The 23407-nt window shown below is 41.6% G+C and overlaps 1 protein-coding gene across 2 annotated transcripts; it reads right to left on the bottom strand.

The window, feature by feature from the left end:
- Window positions 1-907: 907 nt before the first annotated feature.
- mbd2 (methyl-CpG binding domain protein 2) lies at window positions 908-23295 on the bottom strand. Of its 2 annotated transcripts, XM_053878096.1 has the most exons (7): window positions 22874-23292; window positions 19881-20040; window positions 18779-18919; window positions 17996-18086; window positions 17270-17447; window positions 11610-11746; window positions 908-1482 (listed from the first exon to the last, which is right to left on the bottom strand). In XM_053878096.1, the coding sequence occupies exons 1-6, from the start codon at window positions 22981-22983 to the stop codon at window positions 11629-11631; spliced, it is 798 nt and encodes a 265-aa protein (XP_053734071.1). In that variant the 5' UTR covers window positions 22984-23292; the 3' UTR covers window positions 908-1482; window positions 11610-11628. The 2 variants fall into 2 exon arrangements, with proteins under 2 accessions (XP_053734071.1, XP_053734081.1); XM_053878106.1 differs by lacking the exons at window positions 908-1482; window positions 11610-11746 and adding an exon at window positions 11764-15835 and having other exon boundaries at window positions 22874-23295.
- Window positions 23296-23407: the final 112 nt, after the last annotated feature.

Consider the following 23407-nt stretch of genomic DNA (forward strand, 5'->3'; position numbering starts at 1 on the left):
CTGACTCGCAACACAGTCTGGTTTCCTGCATGAAGAACACAGTCATCCACTTTCCTGTCTTTCATCAAATTCCATTTTACCTCATCGGTTGGTAGGAATCCTGCAGATGATCTCACTATCTGCACTTTCTAGCTCCTCCCACGGACAAATCAACATGCCCCATGCCTTCAGTGCAATTTTGCTTAGTAGTGGATTTGATTTCAAGCTAATGTATTTTCCATGCCGCAGAATGACTCTGAATTTGGCCCCTGGGACTTGAGTTTGACTCCAGGATTAAGGACCATCTGAAGCTGTTGGAAAAACAAACAGAGAATGCAATCGTAGAGGCAGACAAAGAACAAAAAACATGGGCTCACAGGGAGACGTGCTGAAGCTCTCTTTAATGAATTTCACTAGATGTCAGTCTATTACAAACCCAGGCTATTTAAAACCCCTTATGTGACTCTCCCCCTTAGTGATGGTATTGTGACTAAAGCGCACAGCCATTTGATGGGGTTTGAATAGCAGTTTGACACATTATCAAATGTAGAATGAATGGAGCACCATCCCATAGTTAACCTGAACCGCCATCTTTTTTTCACTTGTCACGCAAATAATTTGTGGCCATGTGACACTGGAGGCTTTTGTCACAGTAGTACGCAAAAGGCAAATTTCCCAACGTTTATATATGACGACATGGGAGTGAGGATGGGCAGATCTGACATGCTTCATTTGAGTAAACTTGCAGGGCTCTGGAAAACAAAACTTCGAAAAATATCTGATCTAGGAAAAGAAAACCTGTTTGAAAGCGCAGATAAAAGATTGATAATTCTTCTTCTCCATTTTGATCTCTGATGTCTGGTCACTCAAAATAGAAGAGTTCTTGTATGTTTGCGGTATAGTGGGATTAAAAACAAAAGACAAAAAGTCAAGACATTTGAGAATATATACATTTATTTTTCTCCAGTCTCCAAATGTACACACAAGTTCTGTTAAGGTATAAAAACGGTCTTAAATAAGCATATTGTTCAACACGTTCTTTTGAACTCTCATTGAATAATTAAAACCCCTGCAGAAGGTTAATAAACAAACGGCAGTTTTGACACCTCGAGAGACAGAGCAAGGAGAGTCAGCAAAAGCCGTCCAGCAGTTTGCTACTTGACTTTGGATTATTTAAAACAAACAAAAAGGAGAAATCAAACTCAAGATTATTTAAAGAGCATTTTTCAAAAGTGACATAAAAATAAATATCGCTGCAAGGATCGGAGGCTTCGCTCTGAGCTGGTTGTTGTTCCTATTGCTGCCGCGGTTTCTTGTATCTTAACGGTCCTGATATTAATGGCATGTGTTCGACGCTCCTGCTGCTGCGCGTCTGCTCATCCAGGGAGAAGCTTCTCGTACCCAGAAGATAAGAGTCCGACAGATCAGTAGAAGTCTGTGCATTTTTGGTTTGTCTGGAGTAAGATGATGTGGAAACCTGAGGCTTGTTGTTAGACTGTAATTCTGTGGACAGAAAACAGGGAGGAAACTTCATTTATTTGTGACTAAAATCAATCCAAGACAAACAAACACAACACAGAGTGATTAACAATCATTATTTTCCACTGCACGCGGTCCGGGCATAAAAGAAAGAGACTGTTTGCAGCTTTTACAAGTCTGCTTTGCCTGCTCTCTTTATCCGGTCATTAGTTTGAATGTTTTCATTTGGAGCACACTCCTGCTGAAACACCCACAGTCTGTGGCTGACCACGCCCCTGTCAGGCCCCAAGTGTCAGCAGTTCTACCAGCGGCACCTAGCAAGCCTCGAGCGACTGCTACCTTCAGGCCCGTGCAGTCGGCCCTGTCAGTCGTGTCCGCACAAGTCCTGCGTTGGAAAGGCCTTTCATCAATCCTTCCATCACTTTTGTGAAACCTTTTGTATCTGTAGATTTATATTTCATCATAAAACCTCTACCGCATTGTCGGTCCACACCTCTGTCTCTTCCCGCAATGAATTTGTTATGCTACTCAGCTAACACTATGTATATCACATTATTTTAGGTTGTTTTCAGTGGATCTGAACAGGCAGTGCTTTTATGAGGAACGTTTTTAAAACTGGCAGTGAAAATGAATGGCGATGCCGTGTGGATGGAGCAAAACATATCTGTTTCCAGGTTTAGACTGCTATGCAGCATTGTGCTCAAGCTTCTTACTGAGCATGTGCTGTGTCGTTTTCTTTGTTTGACGCAGGGTTTGAAATTTTTGCTAGTGTTTTTTGTCCATTTTCAGTGGTTTCCTGTTGCTTCCCCTTTTTCCATTCAAATGACAGCGATTATTTCACATTTAGAGTTTCATATAGCATCAATAGGAGTGATAACCTTTGGCTGCCTTTATACGGTTCTAGGTTTTCGTTCCTCCAAGGACAACTATCAATGGACTAATAAGTTCCTTGTTTAAAATGAATCATTGATAAATGTTTTGTGAATAGTACTCTTAAGTTACTATCCCAGGAAAGAACATACAAGATGCCAAACCTAATGCAAATACCTTCATAAAGGCTCACATGCCACGGATGCAACCATGCACAATGTTACACCTTTTTTTGCATCTTCAAGGTGAAAGAGTGTTTGTGTGAGAATAGAAAACAGGTAAATAAAGTTGGGTCTTTGTTTACTTCCTAATGCCAAGTGTGATAAGATCGAAAACATCCAGTAGTTGATTGTATATTTGTTTCTACAACTGGGTGTCGGGAGACAAGATTAAATATTTCATTCAATATTTTTTAGTCATTTTAGAGTCAGTGTGGGATTAAAAAGAATTATTGACTGTTTACAAGTCAGCTGGATCAAGTGCGAGATCAAAAACCTTGAGTGAAAGTAAATATCTGTCATCAGCCTGAACCAGGACACGACGTGACGCACTCGCAAACAAAACCTCACCTTGCACCTGTCCCTGCACTAAGCCCTGACTGACTCTCTCCTTTATGAAAAGCCTCTTCATGGCAAACAGTACAACTCTTTGCCACCAAAGTAGTCTCTCTCGACGCGTTTCAATAAAAGCCCTTCATTCTGCGGAGCGAGACAAGTCCAATTAATGTGGAGGGCTTACATACTCATCATTAGCGTCTCCATTAACCCGAGACACCTCCTCCCTCTCGCCACATTAGCGAGGAGGTGGGGCCAGAAGGAAGACGCGACTAAGCAGCAGAGGCTTTTTGCTTCACAGAGTGCATTTTAATTAAAAATAAATCAGCTGAGCTGATCGTCGGGAGCATCTGCCTGAAACAACTGCGTTTATTTGCAGGGAGGAGAAAGTACACAGTCAATCCACATTTCTAAAAATACTGTTTTCTTTAATATTTCAGCGAGCTAATGTTTTCCTAAATCAGAGCTGGGGATTGTTTTTATCTTACAGCCGTTGGGTTTAAAAAAAAAGAGAGTTGAATCATGAATGGATGTATTGACAATTGTCCTGGGCAGCAATTTTTAAAAACATTATTATCATGGAAGAAAAAAAAATATTGGCATAAAAAGTATCCGTGGAACCAAATTTTGCATAATTAAAATTCAGATTTTGAGATTGCATTCACGATCATCAAATATATATAAAGACATGCGCACGCACACAGTCGTGTTTTGCTATTCTGTGAGGACCTCTCATTGATCAGCCTCTCACCTAAACCTAACCATCCAAAACACATGGCTCACCTTAACCAGGACTCTGAACCAAACTTCAACCTTACTATAACAAATAATTTTTACTGAGGTTTTAACCCTCTAAACCTTGTGAGGACAGGACTTTTTTCTGACTCTTTCTCCTGTTGAGGCCCCTTTATTCACAATTTCACAAGAGAATTATGTGGCCTGTCGACTAAAATGCTCATGTATCTTCACTAAATTTCAATTTCAAGCCTTTAAGGTTTTGTTTTCATGACTTTACTGCATCTGTTCACTGCTTTAATGTTGTGAATGCGTCTAATCCCTTCTGATTGCTCAGTTATTCACATCTTATTATGCATGTCAGCTGTGTGAGTTGCCTTTTTATGGCAGTAATTCACATTTCCATATATTTTATCTTCATCCCTGGCGAGGAAATCCAGGTGTTGCCAAGTGCAGACAACAGATGTGAGGAGGAAACGCTTCGCCATGGCAGCGTCTCATTGTTCCACTGAATGAGAGCTCTATTGTCTGTGAGAATGTTTTCTTCCCTTTAATATTTTTATGTCTCACACTCCTAATCCTCAGCTCAGTCTTAATTACTCCCTAATAATTGGAAAATACTGATAATGCGCCTTCTAATGGAGGCAATTCAGCTGACACACACACAGACGCACACACACACACAGTGGTTATCGGCTTTGTCTATAAACCACTTTGAAGCAGATAATTCTCCGTCTTAACATCGGCAAATTAACACACAAGCTGAAAAATGCTGAAGAGTGTAAATCCTGCAGAGCAAATAATCACATGCGCATACGCACACGTGCGCACACAAAACTATCAGTCTGACTCCAGTCAGCTAAAGAACCTTTCGTCTCAATCAGATATAACCAGTCTGCACATTTAAGTTGCCTACAGCACCAAATGTGATTCAACACTGAGCTTTGCAACACTGCACATTTTCTTTCACTCAACGCATCATTCAGTGATATCCATATGAATCATTCCATTTTTTTTCCATTGTGAATTCATAATTCAATTCAATAAAAGCAAAGATATAAGCAAGGATTGGCTATGGAACTGACTTCGCTGAGAAGAAATAAAAAAGTTCTGTACATTTTCAATACAATAAATGTTTAAGTATAAATGCATGTCAAAAGAAACTAGACAGCGCATAGCTCAGGCTCATTTTGACACAAACTGTGATTTATTTTACTTTTTTTTTATCCGACTTTACCTTATTATTGACGTCATTTGTGTAAAAAATGATGAAATGTTTTCAACATAGCACATAACATATTCTCCAGTCACTCCAAAAGATCATGTCACACACCGCTAAATTTTTCCAAGAGCTTGTGATGGCGACGGAACACTTCAGGGAGTGTGTCAAACTCAATCACGCGAGGAGTCAAGATTTTAAAATGAGTCCAAGTTGAGGCAACAAATTAAATATTTATGGAGCAGTTGATAACTGCCACTCTTTTAACTGGAAACATCAGTCTAAAAAAAGATGCTAATTTTAGCATAATTATTTTCGTTTTTAGTGCCCACTTATTTCAAGCTCTTGCCAGACACATAAAATGGGCTGGATCCCGAGCTCGGGCCATCAATCTTACACATGAGATACTTCTCAGAGGCCATGACCATCCTGCACTTTTCCACAGTCATGAGCACTATGTAGAGGGCTCTTCAAAGACATAGATGGTCCTATTTTGTTTTCTTCAAAGGCGAAAGAACTAATATTTGCAAACAATTTCACAGCTTTTTTGGAAAACCACAGTCAAGATAAATCAATTCAGGTATGTAACAAGCATTTCCACATCATCTCACTGTACTGATGAAAATGTATCGTGGACCTCAGTGGCGAGAGTTAGCAGGTTTAAGCTCCAACACAATCACGGTTACCTCATAGCTCTGGACCCAAACAGGTATTTCATTTATTTATCAGCAAAACTGACTTTTCCCGCTTGCCTCCATGATTTGTCTAAACTTCATAAATCTTCCAATGAAAACAAAAGAGAATGATTTTACAATTTGACATTTCAGCCGCACACATACACAACTCACGTTTACACTGGCCTCTCACTCTCGAGTCCAGCTATAAAAACGCATTAGTAATCACCACTAGCCTCTCGATGCCTCTTTTTGCCCAAATGACTTTCATCCAGCCAATTTGCATAAATCTGCATTAATGGACGATTTTCTCCAGGCAGAAAACAAATGCGCTTTAAAACACGCCTCCTTATCTGTCGACATAACCTGTGACACGCAGATGAATGAACGCACACAGCGTGTTTTCGAAAGATGGGCCGACCACTTGGTCTGCAGACAAGTCATGTGAAGGAATGTGTCGAGTATTTTGTTTTGTTTTGTCCTCATCAATACAGTTGTATGGTCTAAATAACATCAGACCCTGCCAACTTTTCATCCTCAAGTTTGTATACCTGCCCTGCGTTTGTCTAATTCTGAAGGGTCTAGATGATTCACACTTGAATTCGTTCTTCTCCCCTGGCCGAGTCTTTCCAGTCAGTTCCGAGAGCTGCCTGACCTGACCCAATCTCGACTTGAAACAGACGCTCACTGAGGCAGTTGGTCCACTCTGATGTATTTTATATATGCATGAATCTTTAAACCGTCGACTCTGTGAAGAGCCAGGCTGCTGCTCACCATTTCTCTTCACTTGATTTCAATCTAATCACACCTTCTTTCAGACTTAGCACCACATTATGCAACTGAAAACTCACTGAGACGTCCCACTGCTGCTTCTTGGCGCTGAGATGTGAAGCATGAGATCTGCCTTCTAGCCACTCACCTGCAAATGCTCTTTGAAAAACTTTTTAACTTGCAGAACACCCAAGTTCTGGCTGCAAAAAAACTCTTGACGACATTTTGGCTACATATTCTTTTATATGAAGTGCAAGCGAGTTCAATGTCGCCTTTGTGGGACGTTCCAATTTTCAGTGGACCATGCAACAGTCATGTGTCTTGCTGTGGTTAGCTTAAAGGTGCTCAATAATGCATTGCACAATCCAACTTTTTACCTTTTGACTTTCATATGATGAGGTTGTTCCATTCAAAAACACTAGGCGTGTGACACAAAGAGACTTCTGACGTGAAAACAGCATGAACCACTTGTATTGACACCAGCATGTTTCTCAGCAGTCACCTATTGCTCCTGCCCAACCTGATCAAGATGCTGCCGTCTAATGACAAAACTTTTGGTTCTCTTCAGCAACAGTCTTCAAAAACACATTAAAGTCAGTCAACTTGCCTGTTAATTAAAGCCTCATTTTCAAAGAAAACAGGATTGATTTTGAGAAACGGCACACATGCTTCTCCACCTAGAGAGAAAATGCCACGCTCAAATAGACAAACATTCTAAAAAACCATCACATTACATGCACTCTCTCACACAATGTGTCACTTCAGACTCTTTTTGAGTGAAATCATTTACTTTCAAAGGAGATTTTTAGGACCCAAACAGCTAACAATGACAAAGGTTTCAGTAAAAATTCACTTTTATTTTGTTCTGTATGTAATTAGAAATCTACTGGAATAAACAGCTTTAAAGTCCCCAAAATGATCAGGATATAGACTTTTCATGCCATACACAGAAAATGTAGACTGCAAAGAAGGTTGTCTCTATGTCTAACTGCCTGTTTGTGAGTGCCAACTACTCAAAAAGGTAAATGATATTTTCAGGAAATGTCGATAATGGGACAAGGAACATTTAACACTGTGGTCAGGTTCTGCTGTTTCATTCTGTTTCATCTGTGCGCCTTGTTCCGTTGAACTACTCACAATTGAATCACAAAAACAAACTTTCAAGTGACTGCAGTGACAGAATGCTTCGCTATATATAATTTTTTGGGTGCTGGGTAAGACTTGGTGGACTCTGGACGAAGTTAAGACCCTGCATTTAGGCTTAGTTTGTGAACTATGAAGTTTTTTTTTCATTGAATGTGTGCTTTGTTTTACTAACTAAGACAGTCCTTCTCAAATAGTGTGGTGGGCCCCTACGCCAAGGAGGGCACATGTGACCTCAGGGAACATACTTTCTTGCCATTCTAGAATAAAGTGTAACTGCACAGCCATTCATGACTTTTTTTTTTTTTACTTAAGGCAATGCACTTTTTTTCTGTTACAGACAAAAACAATGTTATTCTTGATTGTAAGTTGATCTATATTACTTTCCTTTTTATTTTATTTAATGTTAACATGGATACAATGGTATGCAGAGGCATACTTATAATAATTTTATATACAAATGATACTATGTACAGAGGCAGCGGAGAAATGTTTACTTCTTCCTGGGGGGCGCAACACAGTATAATTGAGAAGCACTGAACTAAATGGACAAACGCAGAATCTCAGTGCTTCTCTGGGTTCTTGCTTTAATGGATGCATTTTGAAACAATATATTGTATGTTTTTCTGACAGCCCAGACAATGTTTTCCCACCGGGACTTTATGCTGACACAGCAATACTTGACTCAAATTGCCATACAGCCATCTTCTGCTCGCTCCTGAGACTGGCAACTTTTTATTGATACAGAACTCGGCAGCGAGTTGTCTTCATGGCACTCTCCACCGTCTTGTTGCCAGAGTGACCCTCAGCTCACCAAGCAGCCGAGGATGATGATGGATGGATGTGTGAAGCGCGTGATTAATGTAGATTTGTTTGGAGGGTTTACAGACTTGCAAACTACAATGTAACTCACAGTAATATGGGCACACACATTAGCCACAAACAAACACAACAGACCATAAATCGCTGAGACAGAAACACATGCGGATAAGATTTCATGTGAGTCGCTGAGAGCCGTGCTCACGCTCAAACGTTTGAAGCGCCTCGCTAATTTGCAGCCTTCAAGCCTGCCACTTTCTCAAGCTTTAACGGAATTGTTTTTCGAGCAAGTCAGTCATACTTCAGTAGCTCAGTAATTAATTAGTTCAGTAGCTCACTGATACAAATATATTCATATCAGACGCTCGCTCTAGCCTCAAAAAGTCTGGGATCACGACCAAATGATTTGGAGCTGCTGATCACTATTTTACATGAGTGCTTACTCAGTGTCTTTTTTTAATCCAGAATTGATGATTGTGCACGAAAAGTCCATGAAGATAACGAAAACTCTCTCACACACACATGATTTATCTGAAAATCTGACATTTTTTGGGAGGACAGTGGGGTCACGGAAGAATTCATTAGTAGCGACAGTCCTCAGCCAGCAACAAACGTGTGCCAAAAAAACAGCAGAATAGAGGTGGAAAAGCCTTTGTTCACAGTTGCGGAAATGTGAGCACTGTTGCAGCTGTGTAAGGCTTGACACATCTGAAGGAGTCAGACGGATCAGTCGATGATGCAGTGAACATGGGGCTGCATCATATCCGACAGCTTGAGTGCCTCAGGACCAAGAGTGTGTCTCTGGATTTCAACTTTCACACCACGGCATCATCCCAGAGGTCCTCCAGCACAAGCCGACTCAGCACACCATTCCTGCAGCCACCTGTCTGTGGATCACCAACTTGCTGGTGAACCTACAGCTGTAGGACCATCAGCGGCATGTGGATTGGTCCTGTTGACTCTTCTCATGCTACACAAACAGCTGCATCTGAAAGGTCCATTATGTCAAGTTCCTGATGTGTGTGACGCTATCGTCATCAGCCTCATCGGATGGGGATGAGTCTGATATTGGAGGAGATCGAGGGTGCACCCAAAACCATATGGGCTAAACATGTTCTAGACCATCCCTGCCCTACTGTCCACCTTCCAGTCTGTTCCCTACACTTCCATCTCAAGTTGGGTTCGATGGCCAAGCAGCAGCAAGAGCAGACAGCAATGGATGTCAGGAATGCAGAGGGGATCGTGCCCTAACATGACCTCTATCCAACACTTACACGTGCACTGGGTCAGACAAGGGTCAGCAACATCGTGGCAGACCATGATTTTGCACCCCCTCCGGTCGCTGCCATGGAGTGGGCGTCAAAACAAATAGTCTGCGACACAGCTTCTTCCCAAAGGCCATCACTGCACAAAACAACTAACAAATGCCATTGTAACTGCAAAATTGCTGTAACAAAAAACTGTGGATTGTTGGTTCTCTTGTCTACTGCTCCATGAATGAATGAGCCAGGTGTATTAGAATACACAGGCAAATAGCTGATCGATTCACTCGAAATGCTCAGAGCTCACCACAAGCACTTCTCAGCTTTGGGTTCCATGTTTTCCCTAGGACAATATGGTGTGCATTCAAACATGATGTAATAGTCAATAAGAGACAGTCATCTTCACTTCACTGTAATTTAACACAATCACAATGTACGATGAGGCTTAAAATTGAAATGTACAGACAAAGAATTGTGAATAAATGGATGTTCTCAGCCATAATTCTGACTATAACTCTCACACAGCAGTGGATGTTCAGCTACATTGGATAACTATGTGCAGAAACTGCATTTTATGAGCCAAGAGAAGATTTTCCAACCAGAAAACACAACTCTGATGCATTTTAAGCTACTCATCCATCCCATCTATGTCATGTCTTCTGCTTATCTGGGGCCAGGCACCTTTCTAAACAACAACTTTGAGACTTCCTTCTCAACAGAAACCTCTTCGGGGAATACCAAGGTGTTTCCAGGTCAACAAAGAGGCACAGACCATGTTAACATGATGCAGAAGTGACTTAAATCCAGAAACCTATAAAGCAACCCTCTTCTCCACTCCACTCTTTTGCATGGTGAAGCTGTTGAACCATCGCTCCGTGGTTGATCATTCAGTACGATCACCGGGCACCGAGTCCGAGTACCAGTCCGACGTCTTACTCAGTTGACAGTTGAGCCCGAAAGGTCCGAAGAGCTCATAACAGCAACGCTGGTCAGGTCGCCTATTTTGAGCATGCACGACTCATTCATAGCCTTGAGGTGGAGTAGTGCCGCATACACCCATCGTGCTTGCTGCTTTTTGCTATAAAAGTTTCCAAATATTAGCTACAGTATCGCCAAGTCGACAACACTGCGTCTTAGGGAAGTCAATAAACAACGGCATATAAAGTGAAGTGCAGATGTGCCGATGGCGAAATGCGTCATCACGTGGGTGTGAGTCATAAGACAATGCAGAATATGGATGGGAAGCTTGCGTATCTCCGCTACGTCCGCCATTGTTGTGATGAGTACAGCATATTAGGACGACTGCCACATTGGTGCCAGCACCGTATTCCAGCGTAGGGTTTAAACTACAGAGATACATCGACAAAAGTTGTCACTCAGAACCTCGTTTTCAAATGTAGTTGGATTCAGTCAGCCACAACACTGTCACGGTGTAAATGAAGACTGAACTCTGAAAGCATCTGTAACTCAACTCATGAGGGCCTGCTTTAAATCAGACTTCAGTTTGAAGGCAGCCTGCCCTGGTCACCTCAACTGGACTCTCTTTAAGTGAAAGACCAATAGCTCTACTCTGAATATCTCTCACGATGACTGTGCTCCGAATCTTATCGCTATAAATCTAGACACCTACCAAGCTAACCAGCCTTGACAGAATTTATTTTATTTTGTGTTTGATAATTGATAGAGGATTCAAATAACACTTTACAATTCTTCTTTCTTTGAAACTATCATTCCGACCAGGTGCAGTGAGGCGGAACATCCAGAGTTTGTAGCTCACAGGTTCATGATCAGCCAGTGCTTCAAAGCATTAATTTACCCCGAGGCTTCCACACAATGTGTCAATTTGCGTATTTACTGAGAAAATCTCTGTGATTAACGACCAGCACCTCAGGGCACCGACACACTGTGTTATAATATTGTTTCCTCAGTAAATATAAAAATAAGTCAAATATAGTGTCAAATGTATTTTTCAATATGTACTAAAACAGTTATCCCAACAGCGCCTCTGGCCAGAAACATTGACATATGCAAACAAGACTGAGAGTTGTGCAGTTTGGGGTCTTACATACGAGAATGTCTTTTTCTCTCTTTTAAAGAAACTTACATGCTTCATCTGTGAGTCCTCATGCTGTTTTCCCCGCCCTCAGTGCTTTGGTGTTTTCAGCAATCCGCGCTAAACCGTCTGCCATCAGGGCCTCTTCCAGACTCCTCCTCGCCTGGTGCACCTTCAGCTCCTGCTGCCTGCCGACACACAAAAGACGTTCCTTGAACACCAGTCTGTAATGGCCTGATCACAGGAGGTGAAGAAGAGAGTGCAGGCAGGGAGGCCTGACATGATGTAAGGCCTAGAGACCGAAGCTCTGACACAAAGACAAGAACCAGAGTTGGAAGTGCCAAGAGTTGACTAGAGGTGAACAAGATTAGAAAGACACGTATCAGAGGGATAGAAGCGAGAGAGGAAGACATGAAGAACAGAGGTGTGACTCAGGAGAATACCCAAGGGAAAATGCCAAAAAACAGATGAGTGTTCTGCTATTTATTCATTTTCCTAACTTCCTTGTGTTGTTCTAACATCCGGCGTAAAATGTCACAGAATTAAAAACCATCATAATGTTGGTCTAAATGGAGGAAGAAAATACAATTGTCATTCATCCCCAAAATAGAGAGACACACCAAAGTAAATACCAGGGAAAACATCAGAGCAGCAATCTCTGTCTCTGATCCCTTTGGATGAAAGTGTTTGAAGGCCTCGACTTCATCAGCCATTCAACGGCTCAACTTTAAATGAGAGGTATCTTGTCAAATAGATTCTTACGTGTTCACTCATTAGATGTTAAAATGAAAACTTCTGAAGCTTTCACACTTTTAAGATGTAAACTTTAAACACCTCAGAGTCATGAAATGATATGAGTCTGAACATGGCACAAAGATATGAATCTGTCCATGAATAGTACTGTTTAGTATGAGCAATGTTTGAGTATCATCATGGGATGGCAAGTAAATCAGAGCAAAAACTGGTGGCTCCATGCAAGTAACACATTTGAAACGTGCCACTGAGCCATCCTTTGAATCACTTAGAGCACAGGTGTCAAACTCACAGCCCAGGGGCCAAACCTGGACCGCCATGTCTATTCATGTGGCCCCTCCACACAATCAAATGCATGGTCGACTCAAAATTCTGTAATTCTTTAAAGTCCACCAAACACTAGCATGCTCATCATGTGACCCACAGAGACAGCTATTTTCTAGGTAGCTAACAACTTCAATGAAATTCAACAAAGATTTCTTCATGTTCCAAACACAGGGCTGCTCTCGTGGTCAGCGTAAAACAAAAAGAAACGGCGGCACCATAGCTGGAGGTGGCACAGCTGAATAGTTCAGTGGCAGTGAAATAGGAGGCGAGGATAAGACAGAATGTGAATCCGAAAACAGAGGTAGGTGAGAGGAACAAGGGCGATTTAGGATGACAAGCACATTCAGCTGGAGAGAAGAAGGGGGGAAGAGAATTGGAAATTAATGAAGGAGAAAGATAAGGGAAGAAGGAGGAGACAAGGGAGGCAGGAGGGCGGGGGTGGTTGAAATAGAAAAGAGAGATAGAGATGGAAGGAGATTAAACCAAAAAAATTAAAGCATCTGCAGGACGAGAGTAGAATGAAGTGCATTCCTAAATGAAGACAGAGCAGAAATCGGTTAGTGAAAACACACTGAGTGCAAAATTGGGAGAGAAATGTCAGGAAGGGGAGTATGAAGGAAGGAGGCATGAGAGGAAACAACAGGATGGGGAACAGAGAGGATGTAGTAGTCCAGTGATTCTGCAGTAATGGCTTTGGCCAGCTGTTGTCTGTGCTCCCACTTCCACCGGACACACACTCACACACACGTTTAATCGCACAGGCACACACGAGGATGTGCGCATATGAAGCAACACTGCCCCCTATTGGCCGGTATCAATTGTTATTTAATTTTCATTCATTTGTGGCCCTGGCCTGATGGGAAATACTGAAAGAAGAAGAAGCCGATTTGAAGTCCTTGAAACCATAAGGTGACAAAATGTTAACTTAAAACAGACGCATCGCTTTGCATGGCATAAGTCAGGAATTGCACATTAAAAAATATGTTTACTGGACATACATTATCACACACAAAGCACGATACATACCATTGTCAAAATGTATATATTTATTTATATGGTAACTTGAGTTCGGTTTTAAAATCAAATGACAATTGAGAGAGCAATGAGAGAAAAAAAAAAAAACACCAAATATATTATTGTCAGCCATTTAAATATTGTGTGTTCACATGCACCAGGCTTAATGTGAGTATGAACATGAAGTGGACAGTTTAGAGTCGTACTACTAAGCTCCGCTGCATTTTAAAAAGAAACATGACAAGCTGCAGCAGAAGTAAATCAGCGAGGAAGCTGGCGAGATGCTCTGCAAATTTGGATGTTAATGTCCTTCAGTATCATCACCCTATTAGAGAGTGACTGGATCAATAGCGCTCCAATCGATGGCAATCACAATTGTGTTTACAAAAAATTAATAGGTTTCTTGGATGTGCAAGTCAATATTAGCACTTATGCTCGAGTGCTGCTGGCTGTGTGGGATTATTTTGTGTTTGACAGTGCAGTGGGATGCAAATATAGATGTTTAAATACAAATAACTTTTACGCTACCAAAAGTCAGATTCATTGTACAGTCTCTTGCATGGCATTCTTTGGTAAGAAGAGTAGTTTAATCCTGATCCAATATCAGTGTCAATAGAATTATTGAAGGCGAGTGATGGGTAGGTGAGGTATCATGAAACAGTATTGATGAAAAGTATCTGAATTTTCAGTGGCCACTAGGTGGTGCTCTTGGTTAAGTAATAGTGAGAGGTTTTATTGGCATACTTTTTCAAAGCCAAACATTATAGAGAAGGTAGCGCCATCTAGCAGCTTCTGGAAATTAAGACAGTTTCATGAAACCTCATCTACCCATCATCAATGGCAGATCATTTTAGCATCACACTGTGGTTAGTTTAGATCTACTTGATCTATCTTCCAAATACAAAACATTGAGGTCCTTCACATCACCGAATGGTTTTGATGGTGGCGCATCAACATTCTTCTACTTCCCCGTCTTACATTAAATTACCATCACTCATTTTCAGGAATTTTCCAGATAAAATGTTTATAAACTGCACTTGTTAGCTACTTGAATCTTGTATATAGTATATAACTGTGCACAGCTCTGGAATGTAATAAGAATTTTACATTGTGTTCAGCAAATGTGAGAAACCTCTGGAAATACTTTCATTTGAAAAATTTACACTGCAGTCTCAACTTCCTGTCCTGTTGTACTGTGTTTCATTCAAGGGTGGCATAAGCAGAGGGGCAACAGTGCGGCTGAGAGAAAGGTCCCTAAGGGCTCCAGACACATTCGATTTTTCAAAATCTTTAGTAATATTCATATATAATATTCTTTTTTTTCAGAGAGCCCACACACAAATGCTAAATCTGATGGGCCCAATAAGCTCAACGCTGCACACCACACACATATAGCTCCTCCTCCAAACCAGGCATGATCATACATGTAGGTGATAAAACAAAGTGGAAGGAGCACAAGAAACAACAAACACAGCAAGCCACATGGAGTAGTATAGTGTGTTTAGGTGTGTTTTTATCGGTAAAATCCCCAAAAGAATCATGATTACAGGAAGATATTCGCTGCTTGCGGAACTACATTTCACTCATTGATACGAAAGATTCTTTCGTTTATTTATGGGCCTGTGGCTTTTCAACGGAACATCTGTGACAAATAATAGTGTGTGTGAAACCAGCATCCTCTTCTGTGTTGGTTTAACTTTTCTACTTCTGCTGTTGACTTGTTCGTCTCTCAGCACGCCGAGGCAATGAAGAAGAGCTGTTTTCACATCACTGCCTGCACGCAGGCCACTATATGTCAATAGATTTCACGTTCCATGTTACCCCAGAACAGATTTAAAAGGGAGGATAAATCACAGCGAGTCTGTTGTGGACACGGTGCTCTTTGTTACCAGATATTCTATCTACGCGTGATTTTATACGTTCTAGTTGGTTATCTCCACAAACCTGCTGTCCCATCATGCTATTGTTCATCTTCTCTTTGGAGTAAATCTCCCAGCGTGACTGCAGAGATGCTTGTCTTCATCCTCGGCTTCCTCCTACGACTCCACGCTTCATCACTCACATCTCTCATCGCCTGCTCCTGCTCTCATCACCCTCTCATCCTCCACTCTCCCTGCCACTGATTACTGCCGTTATACCCAGGATGCATGGGTCTGCTCCCCATCTTATCTGTCTTAGGCTGCCTAGACAGAAGCAGAATTCACCCACTTTAGGGAAGTTATTTGAGTGTAGAAACGATCATTCAAACCATTCTGATATAACACGGCTTAATAAAAAGGGGAGGCTCTTGTCTTGGAGCGCTTCACACATTACTGCTCTCAGAGAATTAAACGGAAACTTACTGCATGTACTCAGTGAAATGTTCACTTCTTGTTCCTCTAACTGATCTACTCCTGAGATTCATGAGACCTCCTGACTCGGTGTAGTAAATAACTCTTATTACTATTCACAGCAAAAATCGAAAATCACTTGAGACTCACTCCACGGTTGCAACGATTGTTGAATTCCTACAATCTGGCCAGGAGCAGATGGTTTCTCTAGCTATTGATTCGTCATTTTGTCCCACGGAAACAAAGACATTATCATTATCAAAGTCAGCTTCTTGAAAGTCCTTCAGCCATACATCATTTTGAGCAGAAATAAAGTCATAATCCAATAAAATATAATTGTCCTTTTTTTTTCATTTGAGGAAATGAACACATTAGCACAACTTCCACTCTCAGTTGCTGCACAGCTACTTGACAAACTCCAATGAATTAGAAGAAAACTGTAGTTTTAATAACAATGTGTTTATCCAGTTCATAATATTCAAATATTTTTATATTTCTTTTATAAATCTTGTCCAATTCATTATTATTGGATAGAATTTATGATAGTGAAAGTAATTGAAATATCATTGCTAACAATAACATTTTGTTATAGTTCTCAAATACCTTTCCTCTTTTCTAATGTAAGCTTCCCTAACTTGTGTTTTTCATTTATTAATTTAATAACTTTTCTCAAGATCAATATTGAAAATGTTTTTCTTGTCTTTTGTACCTTGTTAGGACCTCCTTTTTCAGAGCTATGTAAATCCTTTGAAAAATCATTTTAACAGTTTTTAACAACAATAATACAATAATAATAATAATAATTGGCACAAATAATAGAAATCATTTTAGTTTCTAAGTTTCTTACACATGGAGCATTTTGCAGTGTCCTAATTGTAGGAGCACCACATCATACAATATGATTTCATAATCAAAACAACCAGGATAAAGGAGACAAAATAATAATCTGCTGGGTGGAAAATTCATTCTATGAACACTAAGATGGAAGCACCAGAAATGCTGTTCTGTGCACTTTACGCAGAAAAGCGTTTGCTCATCGCTGGCGCACTTCCACACTGATGTTTAAGCAATTGTGTAAAGATATACCATTATCAATATGTATCAATAATAAATTAATGGATTAAAAATAAAACATATTTTAACTAGATTAAATTTCTGGATCAAGTTCAATCTCAAATCCCTTGACATGATTCTCATCTTGAGACGGACTTGTGAATGCATTTACCCAGCTTGACCAGTAGGTGGGAGCACATACAGCCGTTAGACAATAGTAGACGTGTGACCTACCGGATGTGTTCGTCAGTGATGGTAAACGCTTTGCATAGGGGCTGAGACGTGTTCAGCCAGATGGCTGGGTTCTTTTCAGCAGCCACAGACGTTTGACCAGTGATGGGTGAGGAGCTCATGTGCAGAGCGCTGGCGATGGCCGACAACAGAGTTTCATCATTTGAGTCTGGACCAACACCTGCATGGGACAGATACAAGGAGAGCGTGAACGCTTGAGAAGCTTCAGTAATGTTAGATGTATGGTGAAATGAAGCCTTGCACTTGGGTCCTATAAGAATCCCAAAGATGTGTTTTGTTTATTGATAATAATAATAATAATAATAATAATAATAATAATAATAATAATACGCTTTTTTGTAATTTATTTTTTACAGACTCTCAGAGCTGCAAGCAGAGGAAATTATTTTAAATGAAATATCCCTTTATGATAGTATCATGTTACTATATGACATCTTCCATGTTATTTCATGATACTTATCACTGGATACTGCAGAAGACAGACACTCTGGAAGCTCCTGTGTGCTGCTTCTTGGGCAGAAGTGAGGGTCAGAAACACAATTGAAATAAGGTGATACTTGATACAAAAAAATACCTTTGCTTTGCTGTCCCCTCTGAGCTTCCATAATTAAGGAAACATGTTATCGTATTAATGACGACACAAAATTGCCCTTAAAAATGAACCTTTTTTTTCCAAAAGTAAAAGACATTGGTGCAATTGGCACTCACTCTGAAGGCCCTTGGGCAGGTCCATGGTCCGCAGGACTTCCTCCGACACGTCAGACGACCTCAGACCTTTCAGTCTCCGTTCCCAAAACAGCTGCAGAGAGTGAGAATCCAACTAATAAGTGTAATGAAACACTTCATCAGAAGCGACTCAAGCAGCATCAAGACATGAGGCTCTGTTTCCATAGTAACTTAGCATCACACTGTCACCTCATCTGCGACAAAGACAAAAAAGAGATTTAAATATGTCACTGCAATGTTATGTCAGATCCAACTCACGGACATCGTCAGAAAGAAATTAGCTTGAATTCTCTGGGTTCTAAATTCAGATTTAAAATTCAAATATCAAGCTCGGCGAGCAAAGCCATCTTGGTGTCAGTGAGGTTTTATATATTCACATTCTTATCGCTGGAGTAGTTTGTTTTCTTATGAGCACAACACCAGCAAGCAGGAATGATCTTCAGAGAGGCAACTGCACCGTGGCCTCCTCTCAGTTTGACACACGAGGAGCATCTCATCATGCAGGACAATAACTTGAAGAGCAAACTCACTCAGTAGTGAGTAGGCACATTACATGATTATAGGTCGAATCTAATTTTGACCCAATCACCTTTTTTGTGTGATGATGAATATTTTGGCCTTCATTTAGTGAAAAGTTATTTCAACTGGGTAACCGGATCAGAACAAAAGGTGCAGCTTTATGAGAGCGCATGCCTTCCGCGCCATGGCGCCTCAGCGCCCTCTGATGGCTGCAGTCATGACAACACTCGTGTGCGTCAGTCTCACCTGTCTTGGCTGCTCACTTGTTCTCTGAGGATCCGACTTGACTTTGTTTCCAGGGTGACTTGTAACCTTGGTGACAGGTTGTTTAAAAATGGACGCCGTCTGTCTGATGGGCAGAGCTGTGTTCAGGTCTGGTTTACCGCCCTGGAAACAACGTTCAAGGGATTTGTTAGTGACATAAGCACGCCTTTCTTTATGCCACCAATATCCGTGCCACTCCTTCACCTTTGATCAGGAAATAGCTAAGTAGTGTGTGTCTTATTACAATGAGTCACTGCCTTCACGGATACGGTGCCGAAAGGCTTGCACACTTGACCACAGCGCTGCATTATACACACTGCAATGATCAGAGGAAGAGCTGCAACCACAGCAACAGGAAATCACACTCTGTGGTCGGATGAACCGAAGCAGTCATGTTTCACCCCGTTCAGTTGAACATACAATGACGATGGGGACACTAGAGCTCGTGAGGTGGTCCACCTCAGGGCCTGATGATGATTTACACCTCACATTGGAGCTGCCAAACCTCATTCAACATCCTCATTCCATCCATCAGTTAGGGCAATCATATTTCAAGTCAAGTCAATGAGGTCAACAGATAAAATCTATTATGAGGATGGGACTCAGCCAAGCAAATACTGATTCAGGCAGCACGTATTGCTCTTTTTCATTTACAATAGAAAACATACACAACAATAAAAGCACAACAACAAAGCCTTCTTTTCTTGTTATATAAACTCTCACAAGGAAGCTCATGAATCAGCGCTTCACTGTTTCCTTCAATACAGTAAAAGTGTTTAACTTCCGATTCATGGTGATTTTATATTCAATTACTTATTAATATATCTCAGCAATAACTCAATAAATTTCAAAAATTGTTTCACAGATTAGCCTTTTGTTATTGAGTCTGTTTGAGTAAAGAATCATCCTTTTAAGAAGTGCATTTCTTGATATAATGAAAGGGGAAACTATAACCTGACACTGACAAGAGAGGCAGCACTGCGTGCTTCGTGCCTGACTTGTTGACCCGTCCAGCGAGCTGTGTTAATCGGATAATCTGCTGAGCAACGTCACAGATAAAGCACCGCCCTCGCAGGTGAGTTACCTTTGTCAGGTTAAGTGTGTCATGTCGCATTTTCTGTTTGTTCTTCTGCAGCTTCCCCGGCATCATCTTCCCCGTCCTGAAGTCGAAGCATGCCAAATCCACGGAGTTCCCCAGGTAACGGGACAGTTGAGGCTTGCTCCTGAACTTCTTCCCAGTGGGACTGCAGCGAAGACAGTGGCATTAACAGTGACAGAAGCAAGAATAAAATGTCCTTCAAATCCTGTTGTCACATTCTAACAGACAACTCCTGTATCAGATACGATAAATATAACGTTAGAAAACGTTAAGATGGGGGTGTGACCTGGTGCATGGTGAGGTTTCCCTTCAGATCATATGCCCATTTTTGGAATAAGGAGCAATGAACCGAGGTCCGCTTCAGCAACTGGCCTTGTCTGTGGCTGCATATGAATCAAACTGCTACAAAACTCCTGCATAGTACACTTGCGCTTTCCAGAAGGGCCCTCGATGACACATGGATGCAGGAGAAGAGGCTCTCTCAGGGGCCACAACACAAAGATATTCACCAATTAACTCTACATTTAACTGATGCCAAGAGAAACACGCTACAGTCTTGCTCTTCAAATGAAGCAGCAGTTCTCTCAAGAGAATGAAGGTGAGCTCCATACAAGTGCTCCAATACACACACTACAGACTGACATCCCAGAGTGGCGAACCTGTGACTTGTGTCAAAGAATGAATGAACGCTATTATGATGAAGATGAAGAACATGATCCTGGTGTCTTCTTTCACTGATGCATGTCTCCAGCTCACAACAATCGTGGTAAATATATTAATGGTTGGCTTGGTAAAAAAAAAAAAAAATTCTGGAGAGAAAACATATTTTATTTACCATCTAATGAAAATTGTGTTTTGATATTTCATTCTAATAATATTGACCTTTTCACTTAAGATATTTGTTAGTTAAATAATACTATGTGAAATGCTCAAAATATATTTGTGTCATTTGTTTAATTATTAATTACTATTTTCTTTATTTAATTAACAATAACCAAATGAAAACATAACAAGGCTGAACCTCATGAAATACGTCTTGGTGTTGAAGCACCAACATTCAGACATGATGGTCCAGGGACAGGCCTCAGGGTGTTTGCGAGAACATTAGCAGGTTTCACGTGTGTTCAATTGGAGATGGAGTGGGCGGAGTCTTCCAGTAAGTTGACCCACTGACTGATCACCTTCCTGGAACGCATGAATCACAGTCAAACTGAGAGTAAAGCCGCGGACGGCTGAGGAAGCGACGCTGCTGAGTTCACCAGCAGGGGCTGCAGCCGGTCGCCTCGGTGACAGCCCAGCTGCCCACACACCAGGGCTGACATCACTTCCTGTGTTATCTAATCAGCAGCGATGACTGAAGTCACAGAAGCAGAAGTATTTGATCTTGTACAACAGGCCGCCATGACACGTGAAGCAGCTTCAATTGTCGATGTCATTTGGAACCAAATGGATGAATTGGACTGCTGGCATAACATAGCGCGTGGGTATTTTTAGGAATATAGTTGGAAGTCATTTGAAAATGGTGCACTTCAACATCACAGATCTTTTCTTCTTTTTAAATAATGAAATATTTTCAAACTCATACAGAACCATGAACATCTCAGTGACCTCCCTAAGCTCCAGTTTGGAGGCTTCCACATCCAACAGCTGGCAGTCAAGCCCGTTTCCCACAGAATTCTTGTCACATGACTATTATAGCTGAGTCAGACATGGCTAACCAGAAGTGCTGCGCAGCACAGAACGCTCCAGAGTGTCAAGATTGGTTTGGTGAAAAGACAAACGAAAGAAATGGCAGTCGACAGCCTACATACATTTTCATTGCTCAGTTGCCCTGACATACATTTAGACACATTTCATTTTCATGTCCTTTGTGGTGGACCCAAACCTGCACTGCTGTTTCGAATTGCTGGTTTAAATAAGACACATTGCTTCAGTATGTGTTCCAAGAATATGTTGCTATATTGTACTATTCGCTAAGATTAAACTGTATGTACTACAGCTAGTCAACAACATGAAGAATCATCTGAATCCAGAGAACTGGATGACTCCGCTGTATTTTGAGAGGACAGACAAGATGGCCGTCCCACAGGTACGTGGCGGAACAGAATGTAGGTGTTCGGTTATTATCGCGGATCAATCATTTCTTAATTTAAGTCGCCCAAGAAAGACCCAAAACACAACAGACATCAAGCAATTCTACCGGACAAGACATTCTCAAGCCAGAGTGGAGATGCATCCTGTCATTACAGTCATGCCAAATGCAAGAGTCTTTGTTTCCTGTTCCATAATCATCGTATTATTAGTGAAAGCACAACCAGGAACAAACATTATGTACATGTTTGTAAGCCAAATAGGTGTATTCTCAGTTCATTCTGCAATTAATGATGTGTAAATGTACACAGTCCAAGGAAACCATCCTGTGGGTCTGTCACATTTACATTAGGTGAGAACTGCTCGCTCAGGAAAAGTTGAATATGATGCCAAGTTTAACTTCACCGTACAATGTATTCATGAGCATGTCCCTAATGTTGCAATTCAACAGATTAAAAGTTATTATTTTAACATGTCTAGCAGCAGAGCATCAATCTGGTTTGATTCAAAGCAACATCAGTCTGATAGAAGGAGGATGTTCCTGGGAAAGAATCTCAGAAGTTGTCATTTGACTGGGTGACTCAAGCACGTCTCCTGCCCTGATGGGTGAGATTGTGCAATGTGGATGAATGTTGTTGGCAGCAACAACAACTAGGAGCTTCGGCAGTTCATCAGACATCAGCAGAGGAATACAGTAGCAAAACGGTCGTCTCGATCATAAATGACCTCTCGCCTGTGGTCAGCGCCATTAGGACGGTATATACACACACAATAAAGTGAGTGTTGAAGCTACCGAACAACTTGTTTGTCAAGCAGAAGAGATCGATGGCTGCTTTCGCTAAAGCCGGCGACCGATCACTGACCAATCGATGCTCGCGATCAGTTACCTGTAATAATAGACGTCGCTCTTGCCGGCGCTGAGTCCGGACTTCCTGATCACTTCTTCTTTCTTCCATCCGGGCGGCAGAGCGGGACAGTCCGTCCTCTTCTTCTCCATCCTCGCACACTGGGATGACGATCAGGTCGATCGATCGCCGCGTGGACAACTGATAAGGCCCCTCCAGATAAACAGCGTGGCGGTGGACGGTCAGGCGTCACGGACGAGACGTTGACGGCGGCTCCGTCTACCTCCGCCCTTGATGATTACGACGCACTTGAGAGTTGAAAAACCGAAACGACAGCAAACGTGTCGCCAGCAGAGGCGAGAAACCGGGTGCTCCAGGCCCAGTGGACTTCCGGTCAGATCGTCTGCGCAGAAAGTCGACTGACCTGAACTGTGGCTAACGGCAGGCTGTGACGTCTGGGCTGTCAGGCGTGCGCGTACGCGCGCGCGCGCGCTCGCTCGTTCATGACTCATGCACAAACACTCACTCACACAACTGCACTCAAGCAAAGATTGTTTCTTGTTAAGATGGCGCACC

Source organism: Synchiropus splendidus, chromosome 1, assembly GCF_027744825.2.
Source record: "Synchiropus splendidus isolate RoL2022-P1 chromosome 1, RoL_Sspl_1.0, whole genome shotgun sequence".
Lineage (NCBI taxonomy): Eukaryota > Metazoa > Chordata > Actinopteri > Syngnathiformes > Callionymidae > Synchiropus > Synchiropus splendidus.

Excerpts from the sequence above, each read along its gene's own strand:
- mbd2 (XM_053878096.1), bottom strand. The coding sequence starts at position 22,983 with ATGGAGAAGAAGAGGACGGACTGTCCCGCTCTGCCGCCCGGATGGAAG. Across the intron at positions 18,920-19,880 it reads ACACACTTAACCTGACAAAG|GGCGGTAAACCAGACCTGAA; the intron begins GTAACTCACCTG and ends CGTTGTTTCCAG. Across the intron at positions 17,448-17,995 it reads CCTGCCCAAGGGCCTTCAGA|GTGTTGGTCCAGACTCAAAT; the intron begins GTGAGTGCCAAT and ends TGTCCCATGCAG.